Source organism: Trachemys scripta, chromosome 3, assembly GCF_013100865.1.
Source record: "Trachemys scripta elegans isolate TJP31775 chromosome 3, CAS_Tse_1.0, whole genome shotgun sequence".
Classification (NCBI taxonomy): domain Eukaryota; kingdom Metazoa; phylum Chordata; order Testudines; family Emydidae; genus Trachemys; species Trachemys scripta.
This window is the reverse complement of record NC_048300.1, coordinates 98,092,210-98,115,527: the sequence shown is the minus strand read 5'-3', so window position 1 is coordinate 98,115,527 and position 23,318 is coordinate 98,092,210. Positions and strand designations below refer to the sequence as shown.

Here is a 23,318-nt window from a genome sequence, read left to right as displayed (position 1 = left end):
TTTTTTAGTAGCTGACAAACAAATGATACAAGAATAGTATGTGACTGATATTTTTTTGAATATCAAAAGCTTTAAAAGACCATAGTTGTCTTATCCAATAATTTAATGATGATTCAGAAGAGAGAATCATTATTATTAGGGGGAAAATGTGTTTAAAAAGTCTTTTTAAATAATGACAACCAATGAAACTGCTTTTATAGCTGAAAGTGAATGAGAAGAGAGAGATGAATAATGAAAGTTGTGTAAGTGGCATTATGTCCTGGGGAGGAGAGGAGGAGGTTACTGCAGTGGCATGCAGTAAGTGTCCGAGGTAATTAAGGAAGCAGTGTATAGAATCTTATTACTCTTCCTGGGAGGGAAAACTCTACCTTAGTAGTAATTTTCACTTTTGATATGGCAAGGAGTATATACAAATGCTTTCCTGGTTATTTCCAGAGATGACAACTGAAATGGCATAAAACTTTGTAGTTCATCCTATGTGATGCTTTGAGAGAGAGAGAACAAAAATATATCCCTCTTTAGATGTGTCTTGAGATATAGGCTGGGATTTTCAAAGGAGTTTGAAAACCTATTGAAGTTCACTGGGATTTGGGCACCTAATTCCCTGTGGCTCCGGGCACACTGTGGGAAAAGGCTTTGGTTTATGATAGATTCCCAGGTTTTTCCATAGTGTGGGCCACTTCATAGTGTTGAGGACGTCTCATGGATCAGTGCCTTTCTTGATCATCCATTTGCGTTGAGATTTGTGGTTTCGGGTCATCCCTATAACTGTTACTGTAATTGCCTAAATGAAAAAAGAATGGAAGTAAAAATCTGAGTTTGTGTATGTGATTGGCAACCTAGGCCATATATACCATACAATCTGAGACTTCCTTCACATGGGGTAAGAGATCGTTTGGTGCACAAAGTTCAGTTCTATTGCTTATGCTTTAAATAAAGATTTATGCTTATAATATCATTTTAGAAGTGCTAAATCATCTGTTCTGGCAGTATCCATGCATGGAGAAACCAGGAAGACTCTCTTTAGTTACTTTAGCTGGAAGACTCACGGTTCTGAATAGCATCACAATATAGCTATAAAACATAATTCCAGCAGAACTTTAAATTTTCAACAGCTCATTTTAAAGCCATTGACATTAAAGAGATTTAGCCCTCCAGTTTGATGTGGTGTAAATTGGATATGCTGTACAGTGGCTAATAACATTTTTATACTCAAAGGCTAAAACTATGGTAATTCATAAATATCGTCACAGCCTCAATAATGGACATTGAAGACATTCCATGTCTTCAGCATCCCAGTTGTTTCTTCCTGACGCGTTCTCCCCCCTGTGCTCGCATTTCTTCGTACTGCAGAGTATAGATTTTTAGTTTGAATCTGAAAAACAAGTTGATGGAATTTAATGTTCAGACTGGGCTAGGAAGAGCCTAAAATTAAAAGGGGAATGATTTTCTTGTTCTTGGTCGTGGCTTTACTGATAGAATTCACATATTTCTTTCCTATGCACTCCCTGAGTCCAGCGTCACTTCTGCAGTTTTATGGAAGTCTGAAGCTCATTCAAACATGGACTCCACAATCTTGGAAGACCCTGGTCAGAGCCTCTATCCTTTCATGACTGGATTTGGACTCCTCTTGGAGTCTGACTGCACTTGCTTTATTGTCATGAAAGGTGGTTACGGTACAGTGTAGTGTTCTCTCTTTTCCTTAGTTTTGGTTTTGCAGTCTCTATGAGAATGAAATGAAAGTATCCAAGTCTTTTCTATAACAATGTGGCTCACCACTAGACCATCACATAAGGCCTAGTTTTTCTTCTAACTGAAAAATGGAAAATTCCCAGGTTACCCACATCACTCTCAAACCAGCCTAGCTCCGTTCTCTTTGGAACCCCCCTTCAGGTAGTTGAAGGCTGCTATCAAATTCCCCCCCACCTTCTCTTCTGCAGACTAAATAAGCCCAGTTCCCTCAGCCTCTCCTCATAAGCCATGTGCCCCAGCCCCCCCAATCATTTTCGTTGCCCTCTGCTGGACTCTCTCCAATTTGTCCACCTCCTTTCTGTAGTGGGGGGCACAAAACTGGACGCAGTACTCCAGGTGTGGCCTCACCAGTGCCGAATAGAGGGGAATAATCCCTTCCCTTGATCTGCTGGCAGTGCACCTTTTCATGCAGCCCAATATGCTGTTGGCCTTCTTGGCAACAAGGGCACACTGTTGATCTATATCCAACTTCTTGTCCACTGTAATCCCCAGGTCCTTTTCTGCAGAACTGCCGCTTAGCCAGTCTGTCCCTAGCCTGTAGTGGTGCATTGGATTCTTCCACCTTAGGTGCAGGACTTTGCACTTGTCCTTTTTGAACCTCATCAGATTTCTTTTGGCCCAATCCTCCAATTTGTATACGTCATGCTTGAGGGTAGGGATAGGGTCCAGAGTATCTGCCTCTCCCCCCAGCTTAGTGTCATTCGTGAACTTGCTGAGGGTGCAATCCATCCCATCATCCAGATCATTAATGAAGATGTTGAACAAAACTGGCCCAAGGACTGATCCCTGGGGCACTCCACTTGATACCGGCTGTCAGCTAGACATTGAGCCGTTGATCATTACCTGTTGAGCCCAACGATCTAGACAGCTTTCTATCCACCTTATAGTCCATTCATCCAATCCATACATATTTAACTTGCTGTCAAGTATACTGTGCGAGACTGTATCAAAAGCTTTGCTAAAGTCAAGGTATACTTTGAAGCTTGTTTCTTTGAAAGCCACCTTTATTTCCAGCCTGTTCTTTCTGTTCTCATTGCTGTTTCACCTTTAAACTTACTCCCTGGCTTGTGAAGAAAATCCTTACAGAGGGAAATGATTTTGAAGTCAAGACTTCCTAGCTGCTTTGACGTCTTTATTTCGTACTCTTTGCTAAGTTACATTGCTTTAATTTTAGAGAGTGTTTTATGTTGTTGTTAGACAACATATTTATCAAGCGCCCTATCCTTCGAATTAACATTCCATTATTATTTCCTCAATAGGAAGATAAATGTTCAGGCATGTTCCCACCAAATCTAAAGCCAGAATCAAGCCATAGAGGCAGTGATAAATTAAAGGGTTCTGCTCTGTCAGTAGTTTATATGGCAGTAGCCAGAATTTGGAGTGTGTAGGAACCACTTAGTTTCTAAAAGATGGGAATTACTCAAGCAATATTTCTTTGAACAGAATAGTTATAAAGATATGACATTAGACTTATTGCTCTTGAATGACAGTTATTTTGCATTTATACAATGCTTTTCCAGAGTGCCAATAAACTAATGTACAAACCATGGGCTTGATCCTGAAGGGAACTGGTCACCTGCAACTTCTTTTGTTTCTGAAATCAGGTCTTGCATCTATGGATCATTTCAGCCACTGAAATTCAGCCACCTGTAGCTTCAAACACAACAACGGTTTAATACTATTGAGCAAATGCTGCACAGCACAGTACGACAGGAAGGGAGGAAAGAAAATTAATTCCTTCATTTAAAATGTAAGGAGGTTGAATGTAAATGTACAAGGTTAGAATATTGGCCAAAATTCCCGGGAAGCTCCTACACATACAAAAATGACAAGTGATGAGGATTTTGCTTTTTTGTCTCCTCTAAACAGCAGCATCTTCATAAACACTTTGCCATTGACACCATATGAGAGTGTTACTTTAGTTCTGACTTGCAGGGAAGAGACAGTTTACTGAATTAGTAGCAGCATTTCGGATAGCAGCTACTGGTAGATGTGCCTATACAATGAAAGACTGCTACTGAAAGTATTCACTTTTATTTTGTCCATATTTGGGGGGAAAAAAAATCAAATTCAGTTTCATACTGTGCTTCGGAAGGAAGAATCCCATGCACCGCTACAGGCAGGGGACCTACTGGCTAAGCAGCAGTTCTGCAGAAAAGGACCTGGGCATTAGAGTAGATAAGAAGCAGGATATGAGTCAGCAGTGTGCCCTTGTTGCCAAGATGGCCAACGGCATATTGGACTGTATTAGTAGGAGCATTGCCAGCAGATCAAGGAAAGTGATTATTCCCCTCTATTCGACACTGGTGAGGCCACACCTGGAGTATTGTGTCCTGTTTTGGTCCCCCCACTACAGAAAGGAGGTGGACAAATTGGAGAGAGTCCAGCAGAGGGCAACGGAAATGATTGGGGGGCTGGGGCACATGACTTACGAGGAGAGGCTGTGGGAACTGGGCTTCTTTAGTCTGCAGAAGAGAAGAATGAGGGGGGATTTGATAGCAGCCTTCAACTACCTGAAGGGGGGTTCCAAAGAGGATGGAGCTCGGCTGTTCTCAGTGGTGGCAGATGACAGAAGAAACAGCAATGGTCTCAAGTTGCAGTGGGGGAGGTTTAGGTTGGATATTAGGAAACACTATTTCACTAGGAGGGTGATGAAGCACTGGAATGGATTACTTAGGGAGGTGGTGGAGTCTCGATCCTTAGAGGTCTTTAAGGCCCAGCTTGATACAGCCTTGGCCGGGATGATTTAGTTGGTGTTGGTCCTGCTTTAAGCAGGGGATTGGACTAGATGACCTCCTGAGGTCTCTTCCAACCCTGATATTCTATGATTCTGTGTATAACTGGTAATGGTTAAATGAGATTTTTTTAAATGTTAACTGTAACAATTTTGAATTGTTACATTTCTGTAATAAAGTTGTTCTGTCACTCAGTTTTATTCTGATCCTTTGTAGGAATAATGTGAATGAGACTACTTAAACATGTTATAGCAACCTCTACAGCAGTGGTTCTCAAACTTTTTTTTTCACGGACCACTTGAAAATTGCTGAAGGTCTCAGTGGACCACTTAATGATTTTTCCAAATGTTGTTTGTACTGTTAGCTAACTATTGTAAAGCGCTTTGGATAAAAGCACTATATATAAAAAAGTACCCCATGTGCCCTCTCTCCCCCACTGCGGCAGCCCCTGAGCTGGGGCTGGGAAGGAGGGGCGGTGTCTCTCCCTCTCAGTCCCGCTGCGGAAACCCCTGAGCTGGGGCTGGGAAGGAGGGGCGGTGTCTCTCCCTCTCAGTCCCGCTGTGGCAGCCCCTGAGCTGGGGCTGGGAAGGAGGGCTGTCTCTCCTTGGCAGCTGCAGCCCTGGAGCTGGGGAAAGTCGCCTCTTTCTCTGGCCTCCGCAGCTCTGCACGTCCCAAATTCCCCCCCACTCCTTCCCACCCCACTACGCCCTCCCACCTAACACCCCCACCCCCCCCAAGGCCACCACCTCACCTTACATGTGTGTCTTTTCCAGGGTCCAGGCACCTAATTAGTGGAGCCATGCCTGCGTGGCTCCACTAATTAATTGGGTGGCCCTTCATTCTCTCGTATGCAGCTGCCCAGGCGCGCACCTTAGAGCGAACTATCCGCGGACCACCTGAATGGAGCTCACGAACCACTGGTGGTCCTCAGAGAACCTCTGGCCGAGAGCATTTTGAAACTATCCCTTGTGATTTATCATGATGTTGCCAGAGCACATCAGTATAAGCTCACAAGTGTGTGTGGTTATACAGTTGGAAACCACACACTGGAATTCCCCTTTCTGTATGTCTGTTTTGGACTAGATTCTGCCAGCCTTACTCAGGTATCCTACAACTTGAGTTTACTCTTTGATACAAAGCTACTAGTCAGCATGAGTTAGGCTGCCAAAATCTTGCTCTTTATCAGATATGGGCCTGAGCCATTTCCCCCAAATTTGACTTTTTGATCTGTCCACTGAATGTTAGAAAAACTTCAAGTCTATTTAATGCAATTTCAGTCATTTGTGTCTTTTTGAATCATAATATTTAAATTTGGCTTATTACTTCCGAGCTGCTATATATGGGAAAATCTCAGATTTGACCATTGACATTTCTGTCAAATATCATCAGAAAGTTATCAGTGGATTTACTGTTCACATGGCCTTTTGAGCTAGAATATTGTAACCAGTGTTTTTTTGGGGGTTATAGTTTTGAAATATGGCACATTCTTTAGGTATGGACTCTTGACCACAAGGAGAAAAGAAAAACCCATAGATGTTAAATATGACACTTCTTTCCTAGGGTACCAAAAGGTCATCGTTATAGGGAATTGCAAACATTATTTTAGCTTCCAGTGTGAGGCGGGCATGTTGGGCATAAGGCCACCAATTTGGAGAAATTAAGGTAATCAGTGGTAACTGGTTTTGCAACGTTTCAATGATTTTCACCAAGAAAATTATCAAAGGCAAGAGGGGTCAATACAGCTAGATGTTTCCACCCTAACGGGGGCTGTTGTCAGCTAGTGTTAAGTAAACACTGTCACATAAAGGCAGATACCTTTTATGTTTGTGGAAGCTCTGTATTTTTAGGCTATGGAAGTCATTTGGCTCTCCTAAACAAGTGCAAATGAAGTACATCTCTTCCATTTTCCACAATGCTGTAATGTGTAAAGTATATACAATTTTAGGGAAATGGTTTCCCTTCACAGCAGCGGGCTACTGCTCTCTCTTCAGATGGTGGTTGCTGATAACAGCAGTGAGAAAAACATTCAAAGTGTGGAAATAACAGTTTCTCACACTTGAAATGTCACAAACCCATTATGGTAACACATAGAGGGAAATGCTAGGTTTTATTGAATAATTTGTATCATGCTCACACTCCTCAGGGGTTTGGGTGTAATACATATATCCAGTACAGAATGATAGATACAGATGCAACGTTCCAGGAATCAATGACCTAACATACAGGAAAACAAGTGAGACCAGACTGTACAGTTTTCTCAGTGTTTTATCATAATGAATCTTCAGATCATCTTACAGTATCTTCATTTATGATTCACACAATATGGTATGTCATAATGAGGGGAGAAAAATTGAGATGCCGGTCTCATTTGTACTTTCAGAGCTGGTGATAGGCAGAATGCCTTGGAGGTTGAACTGAAGATAGTGCAAGCCTTACTCAAGGATCTAGAGGGCTTCCTCAAATGGATGCAAGAGGCAGAAACTACAGTTAATGTCCTGGCAGATGCATCCCAGCGGGAGAATGCTCTGGAGGACAGTGCCTGTATTGGGGAACTGAAAAAACAGATGCAGGTAAGAGCATGAGAGAATATTGTTTGTTTGTTTTTGTTTCCTGCTTCTCCACTATTGTAAACCTGACCAGGAAAAGGCGCCTAATAAACTGGAAATCCTGCATTTTATTCACGAAACTAATATTTTTAAATGGCAATGGGCATGGAGGGAGTTATTGATTTAATGAAATATAAGAATCCTTTCTCGGGATTAAAGCAAGTGTGTCCAGCCTGTGTCCTGGGCAATTTGTATCCCTCAAGTTCTAAATTGTGACCCTTGTGGGTAGCTGTGTTAAGAAGAAAATGTACATTATGAATTGAAAATGTGCTCCCTGAGCTACACCCAGTTATTATTTAACTTAAGTGCTTACTCTGCCCTGCCGCTAGGGAGGACCAGGTATGCCTCCTCAGATGCCTCCCACACTCCCCCTCCTCCTAGGCACTTTCCCTGCAGCCACAGCAGCAGAGCTGCTGTTAGCTGGGAGTGCTTTGAGCAGTTGCTATCCCTTTACTGTTGCTCAGCAGTTCCCCTGCTGGTAACCAGATGCATTACATGGGAGTGAGAAGAGAAAGTGGCTCTGCTTGCCCCATTGCCTACTTCTTTGCCAGACTGTGAAAGCTAGGTATTCCACCCACTCTCCCCGGGCCTAGGGAAATACCTAGCAAAGAGAGGCTCCTCCTCCCTCACACTGCCACTCAGGAAAGGCCAAAAAGAGGATGGGGGAGGAGAGTAGACTTCCCCTAGGGTTAGCACACTCCAGCTACTGCCCCTCTCCATACCTAACATGCCTCTTTACTGGGTTATGTGGGAAGGCGACGCAGGCTCTGCCTCAGGGGTACAATTGGAGGAGAGCAGGGCAGAGAATATGTACCAAAGGGTTGATTGGAGACACTTGACCTCTCTGTAATGCTATGTTTGAGCCTCAGGCTGCAAAGACTGGAGTCCACTAGATTAAAATAATTTTCCATGTTTTGGATTTGTGCTAGAAGATAAATGGTTAAAATGATTTCTGAAGAAATATGGATTCTTTGGTTGCCCTGTTGACATCATGTGAATTCCCTTCCCAGCTATCCCTCTTTCTTCCTAATTTTTTTAATATGTTGTAACTGAAGGAGAAAGTTTACTTCATCTAATATAATGTATTTTCTTTCTATGGGGAAAGAAAGCACAGTAGGTAGGTCAGCCACACAATCCAGCCCCAAGTTTGTAGTAATAGCTTTTCATGGTCTTAAGTTGATGATGCTTAAGTAGTTTTTAATGAGCAAGAGCTTGTTAGAATCCATTGTGCAGTTGATCTAAGCATATTTACATTGAATTTAAATGAAACTAACTAATCTAAAATCTGTGATAATTACAAAAGTCTAGGGAAAGAGCAGTTAATTGTATGGCAGACATAACATGGCCAATGCTTTAATGTGGCCAGTCAGAATATTCCTCTCTAGATATGTGGCTGTTCACGTAACTATTGTACCATGATAGTATAGTAGTTTGTAATTATCTTCCACGAATTACCATTTTCTCCTTTTTTTTTTTTTTTTTAAGCCTCCCATGGGTAAATAATCACAAGAGCAGGAGATAAATTCAGCATAGATTGGAAATACTGTAACAACACTTTATGTACCAACAGGAGATGTAAGGGATCTGAAATGGGACAACAGAGGCAGTGTGGTGTGTGGAAGGCTTGAGTCTCCATTGGCTTGTAGTCATTTACACCTGTGCAAAGGCTAATTCAGAATATTAGTGTGTTATACCCCCTCTACACAGGTGAAAAGGAGTATACAAGGGGTAAGACAGTGGAGCAGGAAACCCTTATTATGGCCTCCGTGTCATGAGGCATGATCAGCTCTCCGTAGTTGTACAGAGTTTCCATTTTTAAAATAACAGAGATCTTCTTTTGTGGGGGAGCGCCGATATGACTTTTTTGCATGCTAGTGGAGAGGCTGTATACTAGCTCTTCCTGCTACCTGTGGCTACAAATCATCCGCAAGGAGCAGAGTTCTCTGTGGCCACAAAACAAGAAGCTAGAGGTGACTGCTTGGGGCTAAGAAAGCTAAAGCACAGCCACCTGACCACCTCCTTTAGTTCAGCACCTTTACTGTTGTTTTCTGTCTTTCCCATGGCTGTGCTCTGTTCTGCACTGCAGAGTCTCCTAACCTGCCCATGAGTCAACACACAATTTTAAGTTCCCTTTCAAATATGAAAGGTTTAGCTATAGCACATATCAAAGGCTTTCATAACTCAGTGACTTTTGAAATAAATTCCCCCCCCCCCACTTTCAAGGTCACTTTAACTTTCTGATGAGCATTAGTCTTCTAAAAGTATAGATGTTCATATTATTGTATTGATGTAATAATTCCAAGTGTATTCCTGTGTTTTCAGACATTTGTTTTTTGTCTTGTGTTGATTTCAGCACTGTGCAGTTAGTCTTTCTTGTTAGACCTACAGGAAAGAGAAATAAAATTACTTCAGATTCAGATCCACAATATCTGTTCATGTTAAAAATATTTTTTCCCATGGTGCTGTGGTATATACAGTAACATGAAACTGTGTTTATCTCACCATTTCATGTGTTTAAATGTACAAAAAATTGTATTTCCTAAATCAAATTGATTACAAAACATGTGCTGTGCTCATACTGTCCTTGCTCTTATGAGAAACTATAGGAGAACTATACACTGATTGATTAGCACTTTACAAGGGGTTCAGATTGTGACTCATCTAATTTGAAACAAGACACAGGTAAGGGTTTAACAAATAATAGAAGAGAGGACTATAGTGACATGACTCAAATCTGACAGGTTAGCTGTTGCATAATTTGATGGTTCCAAATCATTAGTAATTTTTTTTTAAATAGGTAAAATGAATTCAACTAGTCATCAATCTTGTTATTATTGGTGGTCTAATTCCTTGTGTGTATTGGATGAAATGGGTGACAAAGAAAATGGCACAGTTGAAAGAGGAGAGGGCAGATTTGCAATGGAGGAAATCTATTTGGCCATGGGAACGCCAGAAGTGTTCAGTGGCACGGGAAGGAAAGTGGCGGCATCATGTACTTAATGTAAGTCAGGGTAGGCGGTTGAAGGAACAGACTTTGAGAGGGGCAAAAGAGGCAAAATGGAGTGAGTAGAATGCGCTACGATAATCCTGTCTTGGGGAAGGACTGAATGGAGGCAGAGAGGTGAGAGAAGGGGACAGAGAGTGGTGTGGAAATCAAGGGTACTTAATGGCTGGGAGATTACAAAAAGACTGGATGGAAGGGTAGGTGGGCTATGCCCTGGAAAAGAGGTGGTGTTGGTGAGAAGGAAATTTCCATTGTCAGTGTTTAGTGAAGATGAGTTTGAGGAGTGGCCATTTTGGTGAGTAGAAGAGTTGATTCAGTAGTGAATGTCAAATGAGGTGGGAAGCAAAAAGGCCAGCTGGGAAATCTATTCGTAAATTGTTCAAGGAGGAAGAACCTACGGTCGGGGGACTACCCAATCCAATGCATAGGCTGTGGTAGAGGAAGCTGGTGTTGGGCAGAAGAATCTGCTTAAATGAAGAAGGCTGGCTCTGGTCAGACTCCATGCGGAAGGGATTGTCCCATCCCGAACACAGGTGCAGAAGAGCAGGCCAGCATTAGCACAGGTATAAGGAGGGGGAAGTGTGCATGGGGTGGGACGTGAGCTAGGGATAGAGCTTGGGAATGGGAATATGAAGAGCAGACAAGAAGAGGAGAGAAAATAATTACAGAGATGGAGAAAATGTATATTATTAAATTTGGAGATAAAAGAATGAAATGGGGAGAGAGTGAGTGTGTGAGCAGAGAATAAAGAAATGGAAAAACACCAAAGCAAGTAAAGCCAGTTTAAGGACGGGAAGTGTTTAGTTTTCCCATATTCCTATGTGCTGTCGTATTTCTCAGAAAGGGGAGTATTCAGAAGGGGGGGAGAACTGAGGGAACCAAGGCAGAGGACATAGAATCGTCTCCAAGCTGATCACATCTGTTTGAAAGGGAGTACGCCAGGACTTGAAATGTTTAAAATTGAGCAATGTATAAAGCGTATGCTTCAAAGCTATGCAATACCTGAGTTTCTGTGAATTTGTCAGAGCCTTAATGTTGCTTTTAATTGTTGCCTCTGACTGATGCACTAGAAAGATGTATGGAGATGTTCACATAGATAATATGCAGATTAATAGTAGATGTATTAATTCTTTCAGATTTTTCAAACTAAACCTGAAATCAGACATTGGCTATCCATTCAGGCTAGACAGTGAAAAAAAGTATGCATCTTCTAGGTAAACAGGTAAATTGTATTCTAGCTCTGTAGAATATATCTAACTCTGCAGTCTTAAAAAACAAAACAAAAAAACTTGAGCAGTTGTAGTCTCTTGTACAAGTTGCAGTCTCCATTCTCATCTTCATCCTGTGCTGTGTACCAGATCTCCTATCCTAATTCAGTGGCTCAAACCTCTTGTATGCTGTGACCCCACATTACAAAGAAAAGTTTTAATCCTTTAATTTGGGATATAAATATATACCCCATGTCAAAAAAGACGGTAAGAGGACCAAAAGAATGCCACCTCGGCTAAATAGCAGATTAATGGATGCCATTAGAGCCAAAAAGGCATCCATTAAAAATTTGAAAGAAAAATCCTAATGCAGGAAATAGGAAAGAGCACAAAGTCTGGCAAGTAAAATGTGAAAATATGATGAGGCAGGCCAAGAAAAAATTTGAGAAGCAACTTGCTAAAGATGCAAAAACTAACAGGAAAAAAAAATTATTTAAGTACATCAGAAGCACAAATCTTGCCAAACAGACAGTGGGGCCAATGATGACAAAGGAGCACTTGCAGGAAAGCTAAATTAATACTTTGCATTGGTCTTCACTACAGAGCAGATCCCTACATCAGAGAGATTCTCGTTGGGCAACCAAATTGATGTGTCAGTAGAAGAGGTTTTAGAACAGATTGACAAATTCAACACTAATAAGTCACCATGAGTGGATAGTATTCACGCCCAGAGTTCTGAAGGAACTCGAATTGCAGAACTACTGACTGTGGTATGTAACCTAACACTGAAATCAGCCTCTGTACCAGATGACTGGAGGGTAGATAATGCAATGCTGATTTTTATAAAGGGCTTCAGAGGAGATCCGTTAAATTACTGTCCAGTGAGCCTAACTTCAGTACTGGGCAAATTGGTAGAAACTATAGTCAAGAACAGAATTATCTGACACCTAGCAGATAAATATGATTGGTGGGGGAAGAGTCAACACTGCTTTTATAAAGGGAAGTCATGCCTCACTAATGTTAGAATTCTTTGAGGGAGTCCACAAGCATGTGGATAAGGGTGATCCAGTCGATATAGTTGTACTTGAATTTTCAGAAAGCCTTTGACTTGCACTCATCATCAAAGGCTATTAAGGAAACTAGCCACAGGATGAAGAGGGAGGGTCCTCCTATGGATCAGTAACTGGTTGAAAGATGGGAAACAAAGGATCGAAATAAATCGTCATTTTCACAATGGAGAGAAGTCCCCTATGGATCTGTACCGAAATCAGTGCTGTTCAACATAAATTCATTCATGATCTAGAAAAAGAGGTGAACTCTGAAGTGGAAACGTTTGCAGATGATATAAAATTGTTCAAGATAGTTAAGTCCAAAGCAGACTGTGAGGAGTTAGAGGAATCTCACAAAACTGGGTGACTGAGTAACAGAATGGCAGATGAAATTCAACATTATTAAGTGGAAAGTAATGCACATTGGAAAAAATAATCCGAATTATAATTACACAGTGAAGGGGTCTAAATTAGCTTTTAGCATCCAAGAAAGAGATCTTGAAATTGCCATGAATAGTTCTCTGAAAACATCCACTCAATGCACAGCAGCGGTCAAAAAAGCTAACTATGTTAGGAACTGTTAGGAAAGGGATAGAAAATATCATCATGTCCCTATATCAGACTTATGGGGCACCCGCAGCTTGAATGTTACGTGTAGTTCTGATTGCCCCATCTCAAAAAAGATATGGTGGAACTTGTAAAGATTCAGAGAAGGGCAACAAATATTAATCAAGGATATGAAACATCTTTCATACAACACGAGAGTAAAAAGATTAGGGCTGTTCATCTTAGAAAAGAGACAACTATTGAGGGATATGAAAGAGGTCTGTAAAATCATGAAATGGTGTAAAAAAAAAAATGAATAGAGAAGTTTTACCCTTTCACACAATACAAGATCCAGGGGTCACCCAATGAAATTAATAGTCAGCAGGTGGAATATAAACAAGAGGAAGTACTTTTTCACATAATGCAAAACTAACCTGTGGAACTCATTGCTAGGGGATGTTGAGATGGTCAAAAGCATAAAGGGGTTAAAAAAAGAACTAGGTAAGTTCATGGAGGATAGGTCCATCAATGTCTGTTAGCCAGGCTGGGCAGGGATGCAACCCCCTGCGCAGGTGAACCTAAACTTCTGACTGCCATAAACTGGGAATAAAAGACAGAGGTGCATTACTCCATAGTTGTCCTTTTCTCTATACTCCCCTTGAATCTCTGGCATGGGTCACTGCTGGAGTCAGGACAGTGGGCAAGGTGGACCATAGTCTGATCCAGTATGGAAGCTCTTATGTTCTTAATTCCCATAGGAGAGCAGAGGGATGTCCAGAAACTATCTATCCATAAAGAAAGAAAAGGTGGTCAAGAGCCCCTGAAAATGTTGGTAACTCCCCTTGGGGACTTGACCCCCCAGGTTGAGACCCAACATTCTAATTAATATGTTAATTTAATATTTTTTCTGTTCTGTTTTGATAGGTATTGTAGTTGTATAAGTGCATTTCCTTTTCTTTCAGAAATGTGGATATCATAAGCTATGTGTTTTTTCCTTCTCTTAATTTGGAGAATTTTTAGGATGCTATGATAGTGGAAGCCACGTACATGAATGTAAAAATAATTCAAAAGGGTTTTGCTCATAGGGCGTTCTTTCCTCCCTGTGCACTGTTTTTCGATGGGTTTGTAGAACACTGTATTTTTTTTACCAGTTTGCATTGATTACCTCACCTGCTATAATCAAAGTTGGATCTGTCTCTGTTTTGAGGCAGTGATGTCATCCAGTGTTGTCCAAAACTCTAGCTGTTTTGCTTCCTGCTGTGTTGATGTTTTTGGATGTTTGTTCTGGCAGCACCTCTAATAAAAATGAAAATGTCTTTGACTCACCTCTCTAAGGAATAAGACATGGCTGGATGTGGTGGTGCTGTAATATGGCTACGTATGTTGGCTGGATTACACCTGGAGTATGTTATAGGTATTAAAAAAATTCCCACATTGTAGTGTCTTATTTCTGCTGTTAGATAGCTTGCTTAAATAATACTGCTTTATGGTGAATATACATCAAAGTGTTGCCTCTGAGGATTCAAGGCAGTGGAGACCCTGTCTAGGGATCGTGATCGTGACTTGAAATGTTCAGTTTGCCAAAATCATATTCTCACTCTTGTTGTTTCCATTTCTTAATGAGTCATTCAGGAAAGGGTTCTAATTGGAAATGGCATCTTAAAAATATTCATGCTTGCTGGCGTGGAAATTATTCGTTTGGGAGCCCTTTGGATGAATTAGCTTTAGAAGAGTTTTCACAGGAAAGAGATTTGTCCCTGGCAGTTTTTCCTTTTGTATTAATAATCTAGCTTTGAGATGTGCCTGTCTGTGATTTATTAGCCCTTAACATATGGCTGATATAATTAGGGCAGGTATCCCTCTGCTCTTCTCTCAAGATTGATAACACGGTCTGTTATTCACTCACTCCACAGCTCTGCCAGAGCTGCATTTAGTCTGAGAGGGAGAACACCCTTCTCCAGAGTGAGGGAGTGAATGCCGTTCTCTCTCTTTTTCTCAATATAAAACAGCTATAAGGGAAGAACTATTGGGATATGTTGGAGCTGTCTTCCTAAGGGAATTCTGTTTTTGTTTCTGCAGCTTTAATGTTTCAGTTATAATCTTCTCTGCTATTCAGTGCATTCCAGTATGGTAGCAGACATTCGGCTGCTCAACAACTTCATTCTTTCCCCGTGCATGCTGAGCTGAGCAAATACTGGCTAGGAGGATCTGTGAAGGGTTTTATTTTCTTGGTTTTTATTTTTAATTGAGAGAAACTTATGCTGTATCAACCTCCTTTGCCTTTGAGACATATAAAGCTTTGTAGCTCTCAGAAGCAATCCTGGAAGCGAGCATGCTCAGAGAGCTGGCAAATCATTGTCCAGTGACCAGGAGGAAATCATAGTTGCTCTTCATTTATAATGCAAATTCTGAGGTGTCTTCAGAAGTGTGGCAAACTTAAAATGATGGCTGTGGTGAGAACATCTCTGCAGAAAGTTGTGGTCTTGTTGCATCGCTTGCAGAGGATGGCAGTTTCTTCCCCACGTTACCAAAAGCTTTGTAAGGTGAGTAAAAAATGGGGAAAAAACAGACCTTTGGGAGTCTGTAGACCTTACTTTTATCTCAAAAAGCCAACAAATAGGATGGGTGGCAAGAAGGCATCCTACTCTAGAAAGTAAATTTTGAAAGCCTGTTATATTCTGTTGTACGTACATACATATGAGTTATTCAAGAATGTGAAATATGTTGCTTTAAATGCACTTGCCGAGGTGGTGGCTTTTTTGGATAAAATGTTTTTGGCTAACATTTAAGGATTTTTGTGAAGAAACTGTTGACATTCAATTATCTTCCCTAGAAGTCTTTTTTGGACCATGGTTAGGTTCTGGCAAATGTCTTATAGTTCTTTAACTCCTATTTAGTCATTATCCAGGATACTTAAGGTTTCTTAAATTCCTATTTATTTTTTTTTGTTTTTGAGTTGAAACAAACTTTAAGCAAGCATATGTTTTCAGCAGGTTAGTAAACAGTGTTAACATTTCTATTTTCCTATTCTATTTTTTTAGTGTTCTACAAAATTAAAAAAAAAGTTAGATGAAAATCATGTTGATAGATTTGACAACTTTTTTTGTTTGAATAGAACTATTATCTCGTTCCTTGAGACTGAATGTTCAGACTCCAGCAGGAGTGTAGTATTGTTCCATACATTGCACAGGTACAGCTGGATAACTTTGTTGCTGTGAAAGTATCCCAAGCAGCCCACTTGAAGTCAGCTTTTTTTAAAAGGGTGGTCACTTTATGGATATGAGACTTTTGAATGCAAGTTTGTGCTGTATTTCGGAAGCCGTTTCTTAGACAGTTAACATAGCCTAACATAAAGCAACATGCTATCATGGATTATTGGAGCCTAACAGGTGGATTCTCTTTCATGACTTTTGACAGTACAGTTATTGGGAGAGGTGCATGCCCATGAGAAAAAGGCTATTTTGACATTAACATGAAATCCATTGGCTGTTTTTGAAGCAATTGTTGGTTATTGGTGCTTATGATGTTTTTAAACCTTTCTGTTTCATACTGAAAGTACACACAAATTGCATATGAGATATGTAAACCAATGCACGCCTGAAGGTAAACTGAAAAGTTCTCAATGTTCATTTCTGGTTAGATTGGAAAATGGCATGCTGCTAGCTAATCATGATGTTTTGCATCAATGTGAGATAGTTTCTGTTGGGGGAAATTTGAGGTGAAATAAGCTACAAAGGCATTGCCCAAATGCTTTATATTCTTTCATTGTCTTTTTCATTACTTCTAAACTTGACCAAAAAGTAATAGTTGTTTAATAGAATGTAAGTTAGCACGGCTAGAGTTTTGGCATGTCAGGATGATTGTACTCCCTTTGTATATACATTTGAAATTGTCCCGTTTACCTAATGCAGTTAAGCAGTGTTTCAATTCACAGAAATGAATAATTGAGAATAGCTAGTTTGTTGTGTAAATGCAAGTTATTTAAGCATGTCTGCTTCAGTATTTTTTGTTTGTCATTTTAACAATGAATAATTTGCTTTGGTAAAGAACATTTGTCATGCAAATAAAGCAGTTTTTTATTAATGGAGAAGAAAATATTCATTCTCACTTTCTTTTGTAAAATTACTAGTAATTATGAATACATACAAGCATCTTTTTAGTCATTTTTATGTTTGTAGATAAACTACCTTGTAACAATGTTTGTCAACCTGGTAATAAGTACTCAATGAATCCTATAGACGGGAGTTAATAGCAGCAGTAATTGTCTACTAAGTGGAAGTCTAGACACTATCATGTATGTAGTTTTGACTTTAAATCTACCCAAGGAATACTAAAAATCTTAAAGAAACTGTTACTTAAAACATATTTTCTGACTGAATGGTAGGTTCTGGGACATTTGTGATTATATATTGTATGTTTTTCTTTAAAAGCTTTGCTTTAGTGCTCCTAAACATACCCTGGTGATTAAACTGGAGTTTGAATTGTCCTGCCCTGCTAAATCAGCTACTGATAGAAAAGGAAATATTTACAAACCCAGCCACTTCCAGCAGGTGTCAGTGTAAGGCAGTGATATGTGAGACTGATGATGGAACGTTTCATTCCTTTTTTGCTTCTGAGAATTAAATTACAAAATGAAAATAGCTTTTAAGGAAATCTTTATTTACACTCTTAAGTTGTCGTCTCCACCTCCTCAAACCTTTGAAGAAAATGCAGTATGTACTTCTCTTGTTTATTTGTGGAAATATAGAGTTAACAGTTAAATTCTGCATGAGAAGTTACATAATCATTATTAGGGTTTTGAATGAACAAATTGGTGCCTCGCTATTTTTTTTTCCTTGTTGCATAACCTAGAAAATACTAATTACATTCCATGTAAAAGAAGCCCCCTGTGAGGTCAGTGGGAAAGTCAGCAACGGCAAAGAAATTAGCATCAACAATATGAATGCTCAGACGAACAGGGTGCTTATCTAATTAAGAGTATCATAAACAAAAACAGGCATTATCCTCAAATTGTAATCAAAATTGCTTTTCTTCTAATTTAGTAGCGTGGTAAAGTAATAACTTAAAACTCAGAGTCTTCAGGCTGTAAATTTGTTAAAAGCAGAAACAAAACCCAGCCCTTCTTTGAACTACATTTAGAATGTTGCTGAAATGGAAGATCAGAGGAAATTCTAAGTTCAGGTTAATATTTCATATGTGAGGTATTCCTTTTTCCTCCTCGGACTTCTCCAGACGAACACAATGATGAATGCTTAACTCTTTTTTTGATAATCCTCTACTGAACCTGCTACATAACTGTTGTACGTTGAAATCACTTGAGGACATAACTAGTATTTTGTAGCAGCACAACAGTTATGTTGTACCAGAACATACTAGAATGTCATCCTTCAGTGGTTAACTTTTCCTTATTTGTCGGACACAATTTTTTAAAAACAGTTTATTGCATCATAATATTCAGAAATAAGAGATGGAATAACCTAAAAGGCCAATTATCCAATGAAAAGAGCACACTTTCTACTGTTACGTCCAAATGGGTTTCAGGTATTTTGGGAGTGGATGAGGTTATCACTGAAGACCAGAAAAATTGCTTCATGAGAAGGTATAAAACTGACAGATCTTTCCCCTAAAGCTAAAACTGCAACATTACTTATGAAAACACTATATGAACTTAGAAAGCTTTTATGAATGCTTGTAACAAAAATGATAAAATGTTTTATAGCTCAAGCAGGTAAATGTAGGGAACATTTTGAATATGAATTACGTTGTTGGAGAATTACAACACACTATTAGCACGTATGCAGACCAATTGAAAGAGAGAATGGGAAAGAGCTGGTATTTGAGAGAGAGAATATTCTTCTGAAAAAATGTGTTCATTAAAAAAGAATTAAAATGTATAAATTCATATTTTAAAGATGCTGTTCGTCCTTTTCTGCTATTTATTTTCTCTACTATTATTGAATATACTAAGACTTAGTAATATTAAAAGTTTTGAATCATAGAAATGTAGGACTGAAAGGACCTTGATAGCATTTAATCCAGTCCCCTGCACTGAGGCAGGACTAGGTATTATCTAGACCAGGGGTCGGCAACCTTTCGGAAGTGGTGTGCCGAGTCTTCATTTATTCACTCTAATTTAAGGTTTCGTGTGCTAGTAATACATTTTAATGTTTTTAGAAGGTCTTTCTCCATAAGTCTATAATATATAACTAAACTATTGTTGTATGTGAAGTAAATAAGGTTTTTAAAACGTTTAAGAAGCTTCATTTAAAATTAAATTAAAATACAGAACCCCTCAGACTGGTGGCCAGGACCCGGGCAGTGTGAGTGCCACTGAAAATCAGCTTGCGTGCTGCCTTCGGCTTGCGTGCCATAGGTTGCCTACCCCGATATAGACCATCCTTGATAGGTATTTGTTTAACCTGTTCTTGAAAATTTATAACAATGGAGAGTCCACAACCTCCCTAGTTAATTTGCTTAACTACCTTTACAGTTTGGAAGTTTTTCCTAATGTCTAACCTAAATCTCCTTTACTGCAATATAAGCCCATTATTACTTGTCCTGTCCTCAGTGGTTAAAGAGGACAGCTTGTCACCCTTTCCTTTATAACAGCCTTTTACATACTTCAAGAGTGGTATCATGTCATCCCTCTGTTTTCGTCTCCAGACTAAGCAAACCCACTTTTTTCAATCTTTCCTCCTTGGTCATGTATTCTAGACCTTTAATCAATTTTGTTTCTCTCCTCTAGACTTTCTTCAGTTTGTCCACATCTTTTCTGAAGTGTGGTCCCAAAACTGGATACAATATTCCAGTTGAGGCCTTATCAGTGTTGAGTAGAGTGGAAGAATTACTTCTCGTGTTTTGCCTACAATACTCCTGCTAATACATCCCAAATGATGTTCACTTTTTCTGTGACTGTGTTACATTGTTGGCTCATATTTAGTTTGTGATCCACTATAACCCCCAGATCGTTTTCTGCAGTACTCCTTCCTAGGCAGTAATTTCCCATTTTGTATTTGTGCAACTGATTAATCCTTCCTAATTGTAGTAGTTCACATTTGTCCTTACTGAATTTCATCCTATTTAATTCAGACCATTTCTCCAGTTTGTCAAGATCATTTTGAATTTGCTACCCTCCAAGTTTGGTATCATCTGCAGATTTTATAAGTGTACTTTCTATGCCATTATCCAAAACATGTAAGAAGATATTGAATAAAATGGGTATAATGAACACTAAGGTAGCTCAAAGTCACCTTTCACATGACATTGGTGATGTCCTCAAATTTTGAAAGTAGCAATAACTAGAGGTCTTTGTGATGGGATCTCTGGGGTAAAACCTGGAACTGGGGTACTGCTGTGCCCCCTTAACTCTCCAGCCTGAGCTGTCTCTCACAATGCTTTGCTGCTGACAAGCACCAAACGCCTCCAGTCCCTGTTATCACTCAGTACAACAGCATGTGGGGTCCCACTCCCAGCTACATTGCATGAATGCTCCCTGAGCCACTCATGAATCACACTGAAAAAGGCACCAGCCAAATGCTCCCAGCCTTGTACCCCAGAACTGTGCAGTCTTGCCCTGGTCAGAAGCCTGACCACTGTAAGTTTATTACCCAGTCCGCTCCCCGCTCGATGTGGAGAGGATACACACTAGCCTTTATAAACTGAGCTGAGATTTCCTACGCATTTCAACCGAAATATAGTTTTAGCTAAAATGTAAAACAAATTTATTAACCACAGAAAGTTAGATTTTAAGTGATAAGTGGTCGCACAAAAGGTCAGAGATAGTTACCAAAGAAAATGAAAGGTAAGCACACTATCTAAATCTTAAACCTTATTAGACTAGGCAGTATTTGGATCAAGCAGTTTTTCTTACTTCACTGGATGTTGCAGCCAGGTTACTGTTTTAATACACAGGCTGTCTCCTCTAGCACTAGAGTCTCTTAAGCTTACAACATATTTCAGTAACAACCATGCAGCAAAATCTCATAACTTCATACACACTAATGCAGTACATATTTTGACAGAAGAATCTGTTTCAGCAGATTGACCTTTCATATGATATCTTACATGGCATGTTTTGTATGAAATAGATCATAATTATATGATGGGTGAATATGGGGGCTCCAGGGTGTTGCTTTCAGGTACAGAGTGCTACAGTCTTCTTATGGAAGTTTGAAAAACATGACTGGGAATAAGGCCAAAAAAAAAAAAAAATCAGTATAGGGATAGTTGTGGCAAAAGGCTAGAGTAAAATTGTGGCCCACTGAAGTCAATGCAGGTTTTTCCAATGACTTCAGTGGAACCAGGATTTCACCCTTAATATTTAAATAGTCTGAACTTGGTAAAGTATTGACATCTGTTCAATCTGATGAAGTAGTGGCAATCAATTGGGGGCAGAAAGGAGAAACAATAGCAGAGTAAAAGGACACTAGGAGAGAGAGTGAACAAGAATTTCCTGAAGCAACTCTTGGGGTGGTCAAAACCACAGGATACTGTAGCTGTGGCATTGTTTACCTACCTAATATTTGATGAGTGACAAGTACAGCCATACGTACATCATCAGGGACATTCCTGAACTATGTATAAGACAAATTTATGATCTCAATAGTAGAAACTCTGGAGCTAATTCTCATTTATACTACGTCTGCTTTATATTGCTCTGTCGGTGTGAAGAGACCTTAAAGTGAGAGTAAATGTAATTTATGCCCTCTTTAAGGTCCCTTCACAATCCCAGAGCTGCCTAGTCGCATTAACAACACAGTGAAAGTCCCAGAGTATGGTTGCTGCACTTGGGAATTTTACTGTGCTGTAGTAGTGTCCGCACTGGACAAACAGCAAGCTGGTGTGCTGTAGGTCCACACCCTAACTTGCTGCTCAGTAATTTGCCATGCAAACAATCCACAAGACTCAGATTCTCCATCTACAAAGATCTGTCACTAGAGAACTTGTTGACAAATATAAGAACAAAAGCAAACGTTGGAAACATGAGCTATTTGAATAAGGAATGAGCTTAAAGAATGCTCTAGCACAGTGGTCGGCAACCTTTCAGAAGTGGTGTGCCGAGTCTTCATTTATTCACTCTGATTTAAGGTTTCATGTGCCAGCAATACGTTTTAACGTTTTTAGAAGGTCTCTTTCTACAAGTCTCTCTATAACTAAGCTATTGTTGTATGTAAAGTAAATAAGGTTTTTAAAATGTTTAAGAAGCTTCGTTTAAAATTAAATTAAAATGCAGAGCCCCCCGGACCAGTGGCCAGGACCTGGGCAGTGTGAGTGCCACTGAAAATCAGCTCGCTTGCCGCCTTTGGCACCAGTGCCATAGGTTGCCTACCCCTGCTCTAGCGTAAGGATATTAGATTTCAGGAGAGTGAATTTTGAGGAATTGAGGAATCAAGTGAGTAATATCTGATGAAAGGCAGTATTAAGATCCCCCTTTCTGGAAGAAGCCTGACGGAAGTATGGTAATTGAAAGGCAACACACTATTAATGTCGAAAAATATGAAGGCAAAGAACAAGTAGTGGCCAGTATGCTTTTATAAAGTACCACTCAAAGATCTGAAGGTTGTTTTTAAAAAATCTGCACTCTAAATTGAAGGTAACCCAAAGAGGAATGGTTTACATGGGGCAATTAAGAGCAGCAAAAGTAGGTTGGTGGAATACTAGTGAGAGAGAGGCTAAAGGATTTATAAGAATTGAGAGGAAAGTATTGCTAGAGAGAAATTAATTAATAAATTAAGAGTGGGATTAAATGAATGATTATTGAAAAGGAACACTGAAGTCTTACCTGGAGTCTGTCTCCAACAAGCAAAATAAAGAAATGTAGACAACTATGAAGTCTGAAAGATCCTATAAAAACCATTGTTGGCAAAAACAAAACAAAACAAAAAAAACCACACCACCACCACAACCAGGCAGTGTAATACTTGGAAATATGAACATCTGCAACTCAACTGGTTCAGGTTTCAGAATGGTAGCTGTGTTAATCTGTATCAGCAAAAACAATGAGGAGTCCTTGTGGCACCTTAGAGACAAACAGATTTATTTGGGCATAAGCTTTCATGGGCTAGAACCCACTTCAGATGATGAAGTGGATTCTAGCCCATGAAAGCTTATGCCCAAATAAATCTGTTTGTCTCTAAGGTGCCACAAGGACTCCTCATTGTTTTTGCTGATACAGATTAACACAGCTACCATTCTGAAACCTGAACCAGTTGAGTTGCAGATGTTCATATTTCCAAGTATTACACTGCCTGGTTGTGGTGGTGGTGTGGTTTTTTTTGTTTTGTTTTGTTTTTGCCAACAATGGTTTTTATAGGATCTTTCAGACTTCATAGTTGTCTACATTTCTTTATTTTGCTTGTTGGAGACAGACTCCAGGTAAGACTTCAGTGTTCCTTTTCAATAATCATTCATTTAATCCC

The 23,318-nt window shown here is 39.7% G+C and overlaps 1 protein-coding gene across 1 annotated transcript in view; it reads left to right on the top strand.

Annotated features, from left to right (window-relative positions):
- UTRN (utrophin) overlaps nt 1-23,318 on the top strand; it is a 501,770-nt gene that overhangs the window by 184,672 nt on the left and 293,780 nt on the right. Inside the window, exon 51 of the mRNA XM_034766878.1 lies at nt 6,868-7,057. Coding sequence (XP_034622769.1) covers nt 6,868-7,057 — 190 coding nt within the window. The remainder of the gene's footprint in view (nt 1-6,867; nt 7,058-23,318) is intronic.